Source organism: Protobothrops mucrosquamatus, unplaced genomic scaffold (genome assembly GCF_001527695.2).
Source record: "Protobothrops mucrosquamatus isolate PMUCROS unplaced genomic scaffold, P.Mucros_1.0 scaffold852, whole genome shotgun sequence".
Taxonomy (NCBI): Eukaryota; Metazoa; Chordata; class Lepidosauria; order Squamata; family Viperidae; genus Protobothrops; species Protobothrops mucrosquamatus.
The window spans coordinates 17,040-32,810 of NW_015387107.1; the positions used below are offsets into that span (position 1 = coordinate 17,040).

Below are 15,771 nucleotides of genomic sequence, written 5' to 3' on the forward strand. Positions count from 1 at the left end.
GTTTAGTCCTCGACTTACGACCGGTTTAGTCCTCGACTTACGACCGGTTTAGTCCTCGACTTACGACCGGTTGGGGTCGCAGCATTAAAAAGGTTGAGAACCACTGGCTTAGAACCTCTGGGTTTGTCTTCTCAATGCCAAGTCCCAACAGTGAGATGCAAGGCTGGTGTCCAGTATATCAGGAGGTCTTTGGGTTAGGGAAGTCAGAAGTATCTTTATAGGCTACCTAACTCTCAAATTACTCTGGGTGATTTACACCTAAAAAAAACCAACACAGAGAAAGTATAACTGACTTGAAGATCAAGGTACCAAAACAAATCAAATCAACAATACAGAAAAAGGACTCCGCCGTCCCCCCCTGTTCCAATAGCTTGTGAGAACAAGGTTTTGGCAATTTCCTAAAGGACATAAAGGAGGAAGCCGCATGAAACTCTACTAGGAGATGCTCATTCCTGAGGGCAGGAATTGTAACATAGGATACATTACCACGTTATGAACCATTTTTAAAACGCAATTTTGTTTAATTCTGTCTACTTTAGCTTGTGTGCGTGGGTGCACGCCTGAGTCAGTGTCGACTCTTATTGACTAGATCAGGGGTAGTCAACCTTGGCTCTTTTATGACTCGTGGACTTCAACTCCCAGAATTCCTGAGCCAGCCTTGCTGGCTCAGGAATTCTGGGAGTTGAAGTCCACGAGTCATAAAAGAGCCAAGGTTGACTACCCCTGGACTAGATGAACAAGTCCATGAAGTTTTCTTGGCAACATTTTTGGAAGTGATTTCCCATTGCCTTTCTCCAAGGGCTGAGGGAAAATCTAGCCCAATGTCACCCAGCTGGCTTCATGCCCAAATCAGTACTAGAATACACACTCTCCTGGTTTTTAGTCTGATGGCTTTCATCACCACATCAAACTGGGTCTGCATTAATGGATATGTAATTGTAAATAAAGCCTATGGAAATTAGCTGATAGGCTGTCTTGGCTCCATGTGAAAGAGTGGGTTAAAATTGGAGACCAGCCATTAAGACTGGCTGTCAGTCCACATTTGTATTTCTTAATGGAGAATTTAAGCAAAAGTCCTCTTGAATGATGAGCAAATTACCTAGCCCTTTCTCTGTAGGATTGATGGAAGACGCATTATGATTAATCTGTGATTTAGCTAATCTTTTCTGTTCCTTGACAGATGAAATATTAATTAAAAGAATAAACATTGAAAATGAGTTTTCCTAATGTTAATGAGGAACAGGTAAATACAAGAGAACAATATTTTTATCCTTGATTTAAATACAGATTGTTCTAAAATGAGCAATGTCTGCATAGCATTCTTCGAAAATCCATGAAGATTGATGGGTAAAAGTATTTGAAAAGAGATTGATGTCTACCAGTTATAAATACATTTAGTACAGCAGGGATGAGATTATAACTTCAGCACTATAATTTTATCATAGATCTTTGAAGACGTGTTTGAAAGATAGATATGTTCTTAATAGGTTCTGTGGCCTGTGAGAAGGCCAAATCACTTAGTCAGAATTTTGTCAATTCCTTGCCGTCTGTTTTGGATTATTTTTACAACAACTTCTATTAAGAGGGAAAGAATGTGTCTACTATAATAAATAATGGTAACATGGTTTTGATATCACGTATGTGAAAAAGACTGACAATATTGGATGTAGCTTTTTAAAAAATGCCATCTGACTTGAAAAATAATAGCTGAAGATGGATAAATGAGTGATGCTGATCTTAGGCTCGCAAGTTGTTTGAAAAATTACAACTTTGAGAAGTTGGGAAGTTAGTCAAACTCTATCAGTAGGATTTGCTCAGAATTGATGGGTATAAATAGCTTCAAGCTGGAGTCTATTAATCGCTACCTCCAAGTACATCTGTAGTTCCATTTTAGTTTTGGTCTCCCTCATCCTGGATTTAGCTGTCATCCATCAATGTATTACAGAAGTTCTGTGCTTTTTGCTTTCCTTGAAGGATATGGCTGAGCAGGATGTGGAGAACGAGTTGCTGGATTATGAAGATGATGAAGAGCCTCAAGGAGTGACAGATGTAACTCCTCCCCTTGTTAAAAAGGATGTGAAGGGCTCTTATGTCTCCATTCACAGTTCTGGCTTCCGAGATTTCCTGCTGAAGCCAGAATTACTTCGTGCCATTGTGGATTGTGGCTTTGAACATCCATCAGAAGGTAGGAGCTGAGCCAAGGCCCTTGGTCCCCCTCATCAATCAGCCCAGTTCACCCACCGGGAAGCAACTGCCAGTGGTGCTACGCGGTGCAGGGTGAGAGCTGGGGGCTGCAGGGAGCAGGGGTGGGATGGTTTGGTTTTAATTGTTATCAATATTGAGTCTAGCACAGCCACTATGATGATGATTGTATGGGGAGCTCTGCAAATAAAATTTCAATATTGGAGATTATTACAATTGTGTGAGAAAGTATTTTTTAATTTTTTAAAAAAATTACATCTCTTAGAATGTTACCAGAACTTCACTGTGGGACCAACCAATATATAAAGAGAGTCTAAGTGAACAAATAACAAGTCTGGTTTCTTTTATTTCTTTAAACATGTTATTCAACATATGTGGGGAAAAAAGCAATCACTCGCTTTAGGAATTCTGAAAGAGATAAATTTCATAAAACTATATGACCTTTGATGCAAGATCTCAGTTCAATCTGGCACAAGAGACATAATTTTTCAGTAGCCAAATAACTGAAGTCCTGTTAGCGCCTGAGCTCCCTTTATGATATGGAGTAGGATCTTATATTTAAGGGGAAAGGTTAGAGATTTGCAGTATGCCAGGAAAAGTCTATTATGGACAGGGCTGTGGAGTCGGTAGATAAATGTTCCGACTCCGACTCCTCAGTTTTTTGTACTTCCAACTCCGACTCCCCGACTCCGACTCCTCTGTATTAATATGCGAATGTATTTTATACATTCCTTGAAGGAAAGAAAGGCAACATACATGTCATTACCACAGGACTACTGGCTGGGTTCGGTTGTCAGATGACATAACTTGTCAAATTCGTTTTCTGTTTGTGTTACTTTTGTTGTTTCAAAATAATTAAAAAAAATAATTAAATTAATTAGTTCACCGACCTATCATCGTCGTCCGTATTTGTAGTCCTTGTCCTTGAAATGGTCAAGTTTTTATGTTTGGTGTAATAAAGGTTGTTTTAGAACAAAAACAAAGTTTATCTATATGAACCGGAGTCGGAGTCGGTGCATTGTTTGCCGACTCCGACTCCAGGTACCCAAAATTTACTCCGACTCCGACTCCGACTCCACAGTCCTGATTATGGAGTGGCTAATTCATATCAAAGTTCTTTACAATATGTTACATTTGTTTTGTAATTCAAAGTGATGCATGGATTAAATGCCAGTGATCTGAAAACTTTATTTTCTTATGGGATATGTATGTAAGATACTTAATCTCCAAGGATATAATATAGAATATCTGTTTGAAAGAAGGGAAGTTTGGATCAAGGCTGCCTGGAGTTCTTCATAGAAATGAAATGCTTTCATATCTCCAGTGACTCTTGTGTAATTATTTTTTCTTCTTTCCCTATCAGTACAACATGAATGCATTCCACAGGCAATTCTAGGCATGGATGTACTATGTCAAGCCAAATCAGGCATGGGCAAGACTGCTGTTTTTGTATTGGCTACTCTGCAGCAGATTGAGCCAGTGGATGGGCAGGTATGTAAAGGATGTTGGGAAAGAGTGTGTTAAAAGAAAGCTATATACCATAAGTAGGTGGTAGGAGTCTTGTAAATGTGATTCAACTACTGCCATGAGTGCAATGATTCTGAGCATGGACACCAAAAAGGATAAAAATTCATGGAGATGCTGTTTTTTGTTTCCTAATAAGCAGTTGAATTAGCTTCAGTGTGCTGTTTCTTACCAATTCCAATTCATAAAGAGTCAGATTCCATTTGAGGCGTTTTAGTATTTTCATCTCTGAGGTGTGTGTTGGGGTGCTGTTGAGCCTCCACCTCTTAACACAAATTTCTTGCATTTTTAAAAGGAATAAGACTTTAATTATACAGTTAGACTTCCAGATGCTTTCAACTGTATTTCTGCTGTTGCAAAATGTTATTTCATAGTCCAGCGGAGACGTTTGATTCATGTAATTATAATTTATTAAACTTGTATTTTGCCCAACTTTCAATGGCTTTTGATGGCTCACTACAGTCAAAGAAATTACAATAAAACATAAAAGGAACTGGAGCATGCCAACCCTGGAGGATCTGATTAGCCAGGTAGATGTTATAGGAGATAGGCAGTCCTTCAAATAAGCAGGCACTGTCATGTAGGACCTTGTAGGTAACAGCCAGTCTTTTGAAACACACCTGGAAGCAAATTATCAACCAGTGCAGCTTGCGAGGCAGAGATATTACATTGGCATGTCTTGGGCATGCAGTATTGCTTATGTCACAACAGTCTGAAGCTTCTGGGTGGTCTTCAAGGGTAGACCTATGTAGAGAGCACTGCAGTACTCATGCCACGAGGTCTGAAAGGCCTCTTGATCTAGGAAAGCACACACTAGATTAATTTTGTGAAGGCTTTCCTGGCTAGAGCTGCCACAGCAGGGCAGGGGCTGTGAATCCAGGAAGACCTCACATCTGTGCCAACCTTGAAGGGAGAAGTGCAATTCCATCCAAGGTCAAAGGTGGAATATCCTCAGACCTGAGTAATTCAGACACCCACAGCCACTCTGTCTGGGTAGCATTGGGTTGAAGATAGCTCCTCCCCATCCAGACAACTAAAGAACCTTTCTTGATGCCTTTGTATCAATGTTTCTTTTAATTCTGCTAGGTCTCCGTGCTAGTGATGTGTCATACCCGGGAACTGGCATTTCAGATCAGTAAAGAATATGAACGCTTCTCAAAGTATATGACCAATGTCAAGGTGAGGGGCAAGTATTGCTTTGGGTTTCAAAATATTTAGAATCTTTAGTATTTTTTTTAAATCTCTGGAAATGTGTTGTGAATAGCATCTATAATTGGGGGAAGGAGTTTATATGGAGAAAGAGAGAGAGAATGCCCTTACGTTGGCATTGCTTGCTCGTATTTCTTCATGGACATCACCTAAAGCTTTTTTTGGAGAGCTTATAGTAGGATTCTTTTTTGGACATTTGATATTAAGAGGCAAGGCTATAGGTCAGTGATCCCACACATACTTTCCATATAAATATTCCTCTGTTCAATCCCTTGTATTTCCAGGTACTTCTAGGAAAAGTCTCTAAAATCTCAGAGAACTGTTTCTAGTAAAAATAGACAGTTCTGAACTAATGGGATTTTGGGGGGAGGGCTGCTTTTGAGTCATTGTGGGCTCCTGGTGACTTTCTGTATAGGTCCTTACAGTTTTCTTGGCAAAATTTCAAAAAATGGTTTGCCATTGCCTTCTTCCTAGGACTGAGAGTGACTGACAAGTCCAAAATCACCCAGCTGGTTTTGTGCCTAATACAGGACTAGAACTTTGGTCTAGTTTCCAACCCAATGCCTTAGTTACTACACCAAGCCAGTGATCGTAATGGGCTAATTATTTGATTCTAAAATCTATATACTACTAAAACTCCTACTATGTCTGTCTCTCTGTACTCTTAAGTTAGCCCAAGTGGTGCATTATATCACATCAATTTTTTAACCAAGGTTCCTAAACTAAGCTAACTTAAAGGATGTGTAAAATACCTAGGACTTCTGTGGAATTCAAAGTTCCATGATGTTCAGATCCATTTTATTTGCAAAGTTGCAGCGTCTCCACAGTCAGGTGATCATAATTTCTAACACTCCCTGCCGGCTTCCCACAATCAATGGAGAAGCTGACAGGAAATCAAGAGATGGTCCCACTCTAACTGATTTTTTTGTCTGCCCACGGTCATTCTGTTTATCTGTTTAGGTAAGTAAATACTGACTTATTATTGAAGGTTGTTTGCCACTAGGGTTAGTTTTTTTTATGATATATATATACTCTTGTTAGATGATCATGGGACCATCCAGCAATGGGGTTAAAAAGAATAGGGTCAACCTAAAATTTTGATCATTTTGGTCACATGTGGTTGTACTACATTGTATTCTGTCAAAGAGTGATCCAGCGGGTCACAGGGTTGTCTAGTATTGTATAAAAGCTTATCTTGGCCTTCTTGTGCCCGTTTATTGTTTCAAAGGGACCGAAATCCTTGTCTCTTCTTTCTAGAAAAAAGATAACTAGTATGAATCCTAGCTTTCAAGAGCTTTATTTGTTTGTGTGTCTTTGTGCATCTGTACCCTTGATTTATTGTTGACCCCTGGTGACTGCCTAAATTAGTCCCTGTGCTTTTATTAACTAAATTTTTCAGAAGTGGTTTGCCATTGTTTCCTTTCCAGAGCTGAGAGTGATTGGCCCAAAGTCACCCAGCTGGCTTTGTGCCTAAGGCAGGACTAGAATTCACGGTCTCCTGGTTTCTATCCTGTATTGCTACACCAAAGGTGCTGTGTTTGAATTTTATTTACTGCATTGTATAAATAATGCATTGCAAAGTCATTCGAGTGATTTCTGATTCTCCTGCAGGTGTCAGTTTTCTTTGGGGGGCTTTCTATCAAGAAAGATGAAGACGTACTTAAGAAAAACTGTCCCCATATTGTCGTGGGAACCCCAGGCCGTACTCTAGCACTGGTGCGCAACAAGACACTCAACCTGCGCAATGTGAAGCATTTTGTTTTGGATGAATGTGACAAGATGCTTGAGCAGCTAGGTAAGAGAACTAGGGGAAGGGGAGAGGGGGGTGTAGGCTGGAGGAGTCCAAATAAAACTGGAATTGTTTATAGAGTATAGAATTCTTGATCTATTGTAAGAAAATGGCCTGGTGCCCAAATTACAGAACGAGACACTGAGATAAGCGATTTGGTGTGCATGATTCAAACTTTATTTGAACAGAGCACCTATTTATGATTCAGTAAATTGTCAGAACTTTTCAGACATCAGGAAAACCTGAAAAAGTAGTGCTGCTTTAATGAATCCATCTAATGCAGACATGTCAAACTCGCAACGTCATGTGACGTCGCGCGATGTATCGCAGCTTTTTCCCCATTGCCGGCAACGGGGTGGGCGTGGTTTCCTCTTGACACGTCCGGCCCGCGGGCCAGCAGTTTGACACCCCTGATCTAATGCAATCTTTAAGCAGCTATTTTCAGGTGTTCATAGAAGTGAGCTGCTTTTAAAAAAGTACAAGTTGCGATACTTAACATGAAGTATGATGAAGCATGTCTTCCAAATTATTTTGGAAGAGTGCATTGCCCTGCTAGTAGTAAAGTAAAGCTCTTTTAAAGGGCTATATCAGTAACTCCCTATCTCTTTTCAGATAGATGAGGAGCGGCTGTTAGTTTGTACAGGGAGGATGCAAATCATCTTGAGACAAAACCTAAAAACTACCACTTTAATTCAGTTGGGATGGAATTAAAGTGCAAACACTGGGGGGGGGGGGAAGAGCTTAGCAATATTTCTGAATTGCTCAGCTTTTTCTGATATATTTTAGAAACTTTTCAAAAGGAAACCTATAGCCTGCCCTGAAGAGAGGGCCTTATGCCAAAGTAACAGTGAAATAGAAACACCTGCAAAGTTGTGCTCACTGACATAACGTAAAGCAGGGGTCCATGGATTGGTACTGGGCCACACAAACAAGCAAAGCCCCATCCGTGGGATGCAGGCAGTACCGTGAAACCACGCCCCCCTCCGGTCCATGGAAAAACCTCTCGCCACGCAACTGGTCCCTGGTGCCCAAAAGGTTGGGGACTTCTGACATAAAGCATACAAAACACACAACGTTTGGAATGCCTCTGGCTTGGAATGCTTCCAGAATGGTCTGAAGCAACACCCAACACATTGGGTAAAGTTGTATTCCATCAAACCCAGAAAAGGTGTTGCTTTGAATTTAAAACTTCTCAAACTGGAAACATTTTTCATGTTGCTATGGCAAGCTTACAGCTCTGTTTCTGCCGTGCTGTCGGAAACTCCTTATCTACAACATGCAATCAGCCATTTGTCCGAGCAGACGAACAATGGCTTAATTCTTTTGTGCAACCTAGGAACAGACTGCTTTGTGTGCAGGTACGGGTCATAAATCATCTATGTGCAATCAGATGTCTTTCAAGGAGTGAATCACATTGCTAACCATGACTAGCATTAATAGTAATGTTTGTAATGCAATTCTTGAAGAGTTGTAATCCAAAACATACAAAAGATGCCAGGTTAAGAATCTCATATATCCTGATTTGAGCTGATCTATATGGCATTTAAACACACCTGAAGAGGAACCTTTATAGGCCATATAGTAATCAAAAAAAAGAGGGTGCCCATTCACAAAATGTCTACAATGGTGCACATAGCTACTCACAAACTTTCACAGACATGTTTGCTAATACTGCTGAAACACAGTTTACCCAAGAGGTAGAATACAAAGCCCTAGAAAACAAACTGCCCATTTCAACTGTTTTCTTGTGGCTGGGCTCATTCTCCCCAGATGCTTTTTCCCAAGACTTCCATTATCCAAGAGCATGCCTGTCTTTCTCGCTTCTCCTGCCATTTATTTCCACATCCGTTTTGTGCTTTTTCACTGAGCTGCCTTTCCTCTCTTTTCTATACTTTTCCTTAGTCTTCATTCCCTTTTCTCACTTGGCGATCACTTGCAGCTCAACCTTTGCCTATCTTCTTCGAAACCCTCCCATCAGTCAACTAGTCCGTGGTTTTCTGTTGCAGCCTAACCGGTTCCTCTTTTCCTTTGAAAAGGATGAATAGTTGGAGCACATGAAAGCTGAGCATTGGCCTCTAATTACATTATTACGATTAATTACATGCGGCCCAGTGGCATTTTGGAAAATAAAGATATCAAGTGCTTGTTTGAAATGCTTTTGTAAAAATCACAGTTATGAGCAGGTCGTGTCAAAGGTGGTTGGGGATTATTTCTGGTACTGTTTTGCTTATTTGTATACTACAGCTGACAATTTTTTATGGAAGAGTACAAAGAAAAAAGTCACTCATTTTTACAAGTTGTAATCAGAAGAGGCAAGATGAGTTGAGAAAGCTCATGTTTAGCGCTCTATTGCGTCTCTGTTCTCTTGGCCATTGCAATAAAACATTTGAGTGTGAGAAATAGTGGCAGGAGTGGCTGAGCTAATGCATCCTTGAAATTCAAATCTGCTTTTATTGGGAACTCTTTATTTTTATCCGTGTTTCTTTTAGACATGCGCCGTGACGTACAGGAGATCTTTCGATTGACTCCCCCTGAAAAGCAGTGCATGATGTTTAGTGCCACTTTGAGCAAGGAGATCCGGCCTGTCTGCAGGAAGTTCATGCAGGACGTAAGTGCTAAAGTCTCATCTTTTGCTGCCCAGTGGGGACAATGCATGCAACATATACACAACGTAGACAAAAGAGAGTCTACTGAGTCAGTTTTGTGTTCCTCTCGACATCCTGCTTGGGGCAACAGGTGAGGGTTTGAAGCAGATTGCAGGTACTTGAAAGCAGCAAATGTCAGTGGCTTAATCATGCAAATACCACAATTATAAATCAGGGCATCTGATTGAAGTAAGTAAATTGCAGTATTTGCATAATTATATTGTTACACATTTGTCATCACTTATGCCTCCTCCTAGCAACATTACAGATACACTAGAAAGAAGTCCTTGAAAGAATGTACTGTAGTTTACAATTCAATAAAATCATAGGGCAGACTTTGCCCTGAGGGTTACAGTCTAAGAGATATAGCCAGGTGCAGAGAAAGGGGCTAGCTGCTTAAGACATAGGAAAAGAGAGGTCATAATCCTGCCACTAGCACAGATTCAGGTGCAGTTTAAGAGATCTGACTTCAATTATTACATGATGATGGTCATAAAAGGTAATAATCTGCTGATGTATTCTACCCAACTCATTTACTTAGTTGGGAAAGATTTTTTTTACTTCATTGATTGGACACTGATAAAAGTCAGGATAAATGTCCATTAAGTTTAGGAATTTTGTGATTCACATTACTGAGAAATCTTTATATGCTCTTCAGCAGATTTTTTAAAGTTGAGGCTTGATAATGTACAATTCTACCAAAGGAATAATGCTAGAATTATCTCCAGACCATCATGTTCATAGTAGTCCTAGGAATAAAATAGAGGAAGGCCTTGTTTTCTGTGGCGGCAGAAATCAGAGGATGTCCAATAGCGCCTTTTTCAACTAACACATTTAATTAAAAATGTGTTAGTTGAAAAAAATAAAAAAGCTTTTGTGAGTCATGGCTTGCTTCGTCATATGTGCCAGATGTAGGAACAAAAGTTATTTCTGTAGATTTCAGAATGTTTGTATTTTACATTAATATTTATTCATGACTGTATGTTTATGTGTATGCACACGAGAGGATTTTGCTATAATCATTTGTTCACTATTTGCAGCCCATGGAGGTATTCGTAGATGACGAGACAAAGCTGACTCTACATGGTCTGCAGCAATACTACGTAAAGCTGAAGGACACAGAGAAAAACCGCAAACTTTTTGACCTGCTGGATGTACTTGAGTTCAATCAGGTCTGTATGAAAGGATTGGCCATCATGGCTTGTAAGTGGTATCCCACCTCTTGGGGTTGGAAGCGATGGTCACAATGGGAGTTGAAGGCTAATGGGAATCTGTGGGGCTTCCAGATCAATTCCTTTTGCTCTCCCCATCCCTGCAGGTTGTGATATTTGTAAAGTCTGTGCAGCGCTGCATGGCATTAGCCCAACTTCTGATCGAGCAGAACTTCCCAGCTATTGCTATACACAGGGGCATGTCTCAGGAAGAGAGGTGAGCAGCATCAGAGTCCGAAACCTGAACATCGCGGGTAGTATCTGTGCTTTTGAGAATGGAATATGGGGACAATTATGTCTTGATAGTACAACACTTGACTTTTTTTTTTTTTTTACTAACTAGTTCTAAGTACTTTGGGCCTAAGAATCAGACTCAGCTTTGGAGAGGAATCATGAAGTTCAAGGAAATATATATTTTTTTTCTTTGCAGGCTCTCTCGGTATCAACAATTCAAAGACTTCCAGCGTCGTATCTTGGTGGCCACTAATCTTTTTGGCCGTGGGATGGACATAGAGCGAGTCAACATAGTCTTCAACTATGATATGCCTGAGGATTCCGATACCTATTTACACAGGGTGAGTGAAATCAGGTTTGCCTTCTGTTCTAGTAACTTGCCAGTTATGATACGGAGCTGGTGGCTTGCAAATTCTGGATGGCTTCTGATCACTCTTTTCGTGCATTCCCAGCCTCATTTTGGATTTGATTTTTCTGGTGAAAATTCTTAAATGAAGTTTGCCTGATTCTAATTGAGCATCTGATTTATCCCTCTGAGGGATATCTTTGAAATACTGGATTCGGTTTGGGGAGGAGTTTCTTTTGATCCCTGATACAATCTTCTCTCTGCAGGTGGCCCGGGCTGGGCGCTTTGGTACGAAAGGCTTGGCGATTACCTTTGTGTCAGATGAAGGTGATGCCAAAATCCTTAATGAAGTACAAGATCGCTTTGAGGTCAACGTGGCTGAGCTCCCAGAAGAGATAGACATCTCCTCTTATAGTATGTCTTGATTCGTTGAAACATTTCTTTATTGCTTTTTATACTGCCACAACCCTAACCCTAACCCACGCTAAATCCATATAAAATCAAAATAGCATTAAATAAGAGTTTAAAACAGTGGTTCTCAACCTTTTTAATGCCGCGACCCCAACCGGTCGTAAGTCGAGGACTAAACCGGTCGTAAGTCGAGGACTACCCAACCGGTCGTAAGTCGAGGACTTTCCTTGCCCGGGAGCGCCGCACATGCGTGGTTCCGCCACCTGCGCCGGCCGAGGCGTAGCTGGCAAGCGGCAGAGACGGAGCAGGCCGACCACCAGCTGGCCCAGCCCAAGGGAGGTAAGGCACCCGCCGCAAAGGGGGAAAAAAATGGCGGACAAAAAAATGGCGGACAGCCTTGCTTGGCGATCCCCGTGAAATGGTCGATCGACCCCAAATGGGGTCCCGACCCACAGGTTGATAACCACTGGTTTAAAAAGTGCAGTGGCGACTTTCCTCAGTCCCCCCCAAATACCTCTCAGGAGAGTTTCATTTTTTTCCCCCCCCATTTTCTGGAAAGTCAGCTTTAAGAGGGAAATTGTTCCACAGTAAAGAGACTGTGACACAAACAGCATTTGGAATCACCTCAAAAAGCTGGGGGACTGTCAGACACTTTTGCAAGGATCTGCATACCGGATTAAGAAGATGGCTCAGAGAGGAAGTGATCCTGTTAAGAGCCCAGGCGTATGGGGATTGCAAGTTAAAAATCTGAACTGCACCCTAAAACCTTTTGATAACCTGTGCAATATAGAGTTTATAGGAATATGGCTACTCCAATATATGACATTTTGGGCCAATGGTGTTTTATGGATGCTCTTCAAAGGTACCACCAAGCAGAGTACATTACAGTCACCCAGGGGCACAAATAGTCCTCAACTTAAGAGCCATTTGTTTAGTGACTGAAGTTACAATGGCATTAAAAAAAATGACTTGTGACCATTTTTCACACTTATGACCATTGCAGCGTCCCCACGATCACACAATCAAAATTTGGGTGCTTGGAAGCCAGCATGTATTTATGACAGTTGCGCTGTCCCTGGGTCACGTGATCACCATTTGTATCCTTCCCAGCCAGCTTCCGACAAGGAAAGTCAATGGGGAAAGCCGGATTCACTTAATGACCGCATGATTAACTTAGCTGCAGTGATTCGCTTAACTGTGGCAAAAAAGGTTGTGAAATGGGGCAAAATTCATTTAGCAACTGCCTTGCTTAGCAACGGAAATTTTGGACTCTTATCGTGCTCGTGGACTACCTATATGGTAGTCATGGTTACCAGGTTTTTTTGTTGTTATTTTGCAGATCAGAGATAGAGATATAAAATTACAAGTGTAGCTAATGCAGGATAACTACCCATTTCTGTTTCTGGGAATCCTATAGATCAGTGTTTCTTAAAGTTGGTTCTAGATCCTGTCAGTGACCTGCAAAATCAAAATTATTTGCCAGTCTAAAAATGATTTTTTTTTAAAAAAATATATTAAAATCCCATCCAACAATTGGGAGAACAGCACATTTTTTATCTTTAATACAGTAAATACAAAAAAACAAAAACATTTGGGGGAGACCTCAATAATTCTTAAAAGTGGAAAGGGGTTCTGAGAAACAATAGTTTAAGAAACTCTGCTGTAGAAGGATAATTGTGTTGCTCCTTGTGCCCTATTGAGGAGCGCTAGACCTGCACACTGAGTGCTGGAAACAATGATAAATCCTTAAATTAGCCGGTAGCAGCCATGGGTGGAACAAGTATCAGTTGCTGGTTTGAAAGTAAAGACACTTGCACCGTCTGTAAACTGTCTTCTACATGTTTCATAATTGAAATATGGAAAAAATGCATTTGTATAAATATATAACGTCAATATTTTTCTCAGTTAAATCTTCAGTTTGTTTAGGTCAGGTGTAGGATAGGAATGAGCAAAAGGGGAGACCATGAAGTGGGACTGTTGGGGGGGCGGCTGTTTCACCAATAAGGAAGGCTGTTAAGGACAGGATATGACTGGTAAGGTTTCCATGTACACTTCAGATACGCTTCTTCAAAAGTAGACCTAAGTAATTTATTTATTTATTTATTTATTTTATTTTATTTATTCAATTTTTATCCCGCCCTTCTCCTTACGGACTCAGGGCGGCTGACGGCCTTATAAAACAGATACAAAAATAAATACCCAATTTAAAACCTAATTAAAAAGAAATATTTACTATGGCCTATATAATTAAAATTTCTCTTAAAACCCCACTAAAAATTCCCCTAGGCCAATCCCGCTTGTTGGAAGAGCCATGTCTTCAGGGCGCGGCGGAAGGAGGGGAGATCCGGGATCACCCGAATCTCTGGGGGTAGTTCGTTCCAGAGGGTGGGAGCTCCCACCGAGAAGGCCCTCCCCCTGGAGGTCGCCAGCCGGCACTGTCTAGCTGACGACACCCTGAGGAGACCCACTCTGTGGGAGCGTACCGGCCGATGGGAGGTAATCTGCGGCAGAAGGCGGTCTCGGAGATATCCAGGTCCGATATCCATGGTCCGATGCCATGGAGAAACAAAGCACTGATGACAGGGCCTGCTGAATTGTACAAGGGGAGAGCTTTAAACTCCCAACAGAACAGCCCCCTGCTAGATTGGAGAGTTGAGACTGGATTCCAGCACCACAGCATTCAACTAATTCGGCTACAGAGGATGACTGAGTAACTGACTGCTATTTTTCATCTGGTCTCTTGCAGTAGAACAAAGCCGGTAGCCCGAGTTCACGGAACCCAGAATGGAACAGGAGGTTGAGCACATCCCACGTCTTCTGCTGAACTCAGATGAATATCTTCTTGAAAAGATACGCTATGCAAAATGTAGGGATGTTGGTTCTTAACGTGGAAGTCTTTACAAAGTGCCCAGATGGTATTTTTGCCTCAGCTCAAGCCTGGGGGCTTTTTTAATTAGATGTTTCTATTTTCTGAATAGTCAGCCCCTGGGGCTATGTTTCATAAATAAAAATTTAAAATAACTTTTTTCGGGCTGTCTTAATGCATAATGAATCTACTGGTTGCAGAAAACACACACACATAACACATTTCTTGCTTGCTTGCTTCCGCTTTCTGCGGTCTCCAACCTTTATTCCCTTGACCTACTTGGAGTGCTTTCAGGACAATCAATTTACCTGGTGTGTGTTGGGCTTCTCTCTAATATGTACCTTGTCTAGTCTTCAGTTGGTTTCAGGTTTGCTTGAGGCTACTTGTTATTAAATACACCAAGATGGGAATGGAGGTCCTCAAGAGGCTGCCAGTTTTGAGAAAGAGGTATATTCAGGAGCGCTATCTTAGTACATGATCTTTCTCTACTTACATCTACTTAGGCCAGTGTTTCTCAACCTTGACAATTTTAAGGCATGTGGACTTCAACTCCCAGAATTCCACAGCCAGCATTGCTGGCTGTGGAATTTTGGGAGTTGAAGTCCACATGCCTTAAAATTGTCAAGGTTGAGAAACACTGACTTAGGCCTTTCATTATGGAAGTACCCAAATAGTGGAGTACCCAAATACTGAACTGCCTGTTATTTACTTCTTTAGAAAAATAGCAAGACTTGCAATTTCAAAATAACAAAAGATGTTGTATAGGAGGACAGCTGTGTGGTAGGCCCAAATCACAAGCACCTTTTTAAAAGTAAAGAATGTTGCTGAAAGGCATTTAGCTATAGCCCACTTATCAGATGCATGAAGTGGCTAAACTGATGTAGGATTTAAATTGGGATAAGAAGGGGAACAGGAAGGGAAGATGGTGATTATGCAGATTATATGCGAGTCAGATTACATGCCACTCTTTCGAAGACAGCAAAATCCACATTTTGGACAGAGAGGACCGTTGGTTATTGAAAGAGAGGTCAGAGGCCATCTATGTCAAAACTGAACATCCCTTTCTCAACAGGGGGAGGGATATGACATCATCTATCTCCAGTCTAGAACACAGTCCTTTCAACAGTTCCAAGAAGGCTCCATGCCCCTTTGCCCCTCAGGTGATCCTGATGACCCAGATAAACCTCCAGGTGGCATCAACAACTCTCTAAAAGAATGCAAATGACCAGCTGCCTGCAAGGAGCATATAAACCCTTCCATTCCTCACCATCTAGTCAGAGCTGAAGAAGCTTCTTGGATGAGAAGTGAAATGTCTTCAAAGAAAAACGAAGTCC

The 15,771-nt window shown here is 41.2% G+C and overlaps 1 protein-coding gene across 3 annotated transcripts in view; it reads left to right on the forward strand.

Moving 5' to 3' along the window:
- Positions 1-14,571, forward strand: part of LOC107290174 (DExD-box helicase 39A) — a 17,160-nt gene extending 2,589 nt beyond the window's left edge. For 2 of the 3 annotated variants that reach the window (XM_015819033.1, XM_015819035.1), the window contains exons 2-11: positions 1,975-2,185; positions 3,566-3,693; positions 4,813-4,905; positions 6,547-6,730; positions 9,214-9,332; positions 10,410-10,541; positions 10,688-10,797; positions 11,011-11,155; positions 11,427-11,574; positions 14,318-14,571. In XM_015819033.1, coding sequence (XP_015674519.1) covers positions 1,978-2,185; positions 3,566-3,693; positions 4,813-4,905; positions 6,547-6,730; positions 9,214-9,332; positions 10,410-10,541; positions 10,688-10,797; positions 11,011-11,155; positions 11,427-11,574; positions 14,318-14,334 — 1,284 coding nt within the window. In that variant the 5' untranslated portion in view covers positions 1,975-1,977 and the 3' untranslated portion in view covers positions 14,335-14,571. Of the gene's footprint in view, positions 1-1,227; positions 1,244-1,974; positions 2,186-3,565; positions 3,694-4,812; positions 4,906-6,546; positions 6,731-9,213; positions 9,333-10,409; positions 10,542-10,687; positions 10,798-11,010; positions 11,156-11,426; positions 11,575-14,317 lie in introns of those variants that run through there. The other variant, XM_015819034.1, reaches the window with a different exon arrangement.
- The last annotated feature ends 1,200 nt before the right edge of the window (positions 14,572-15,771 follow it).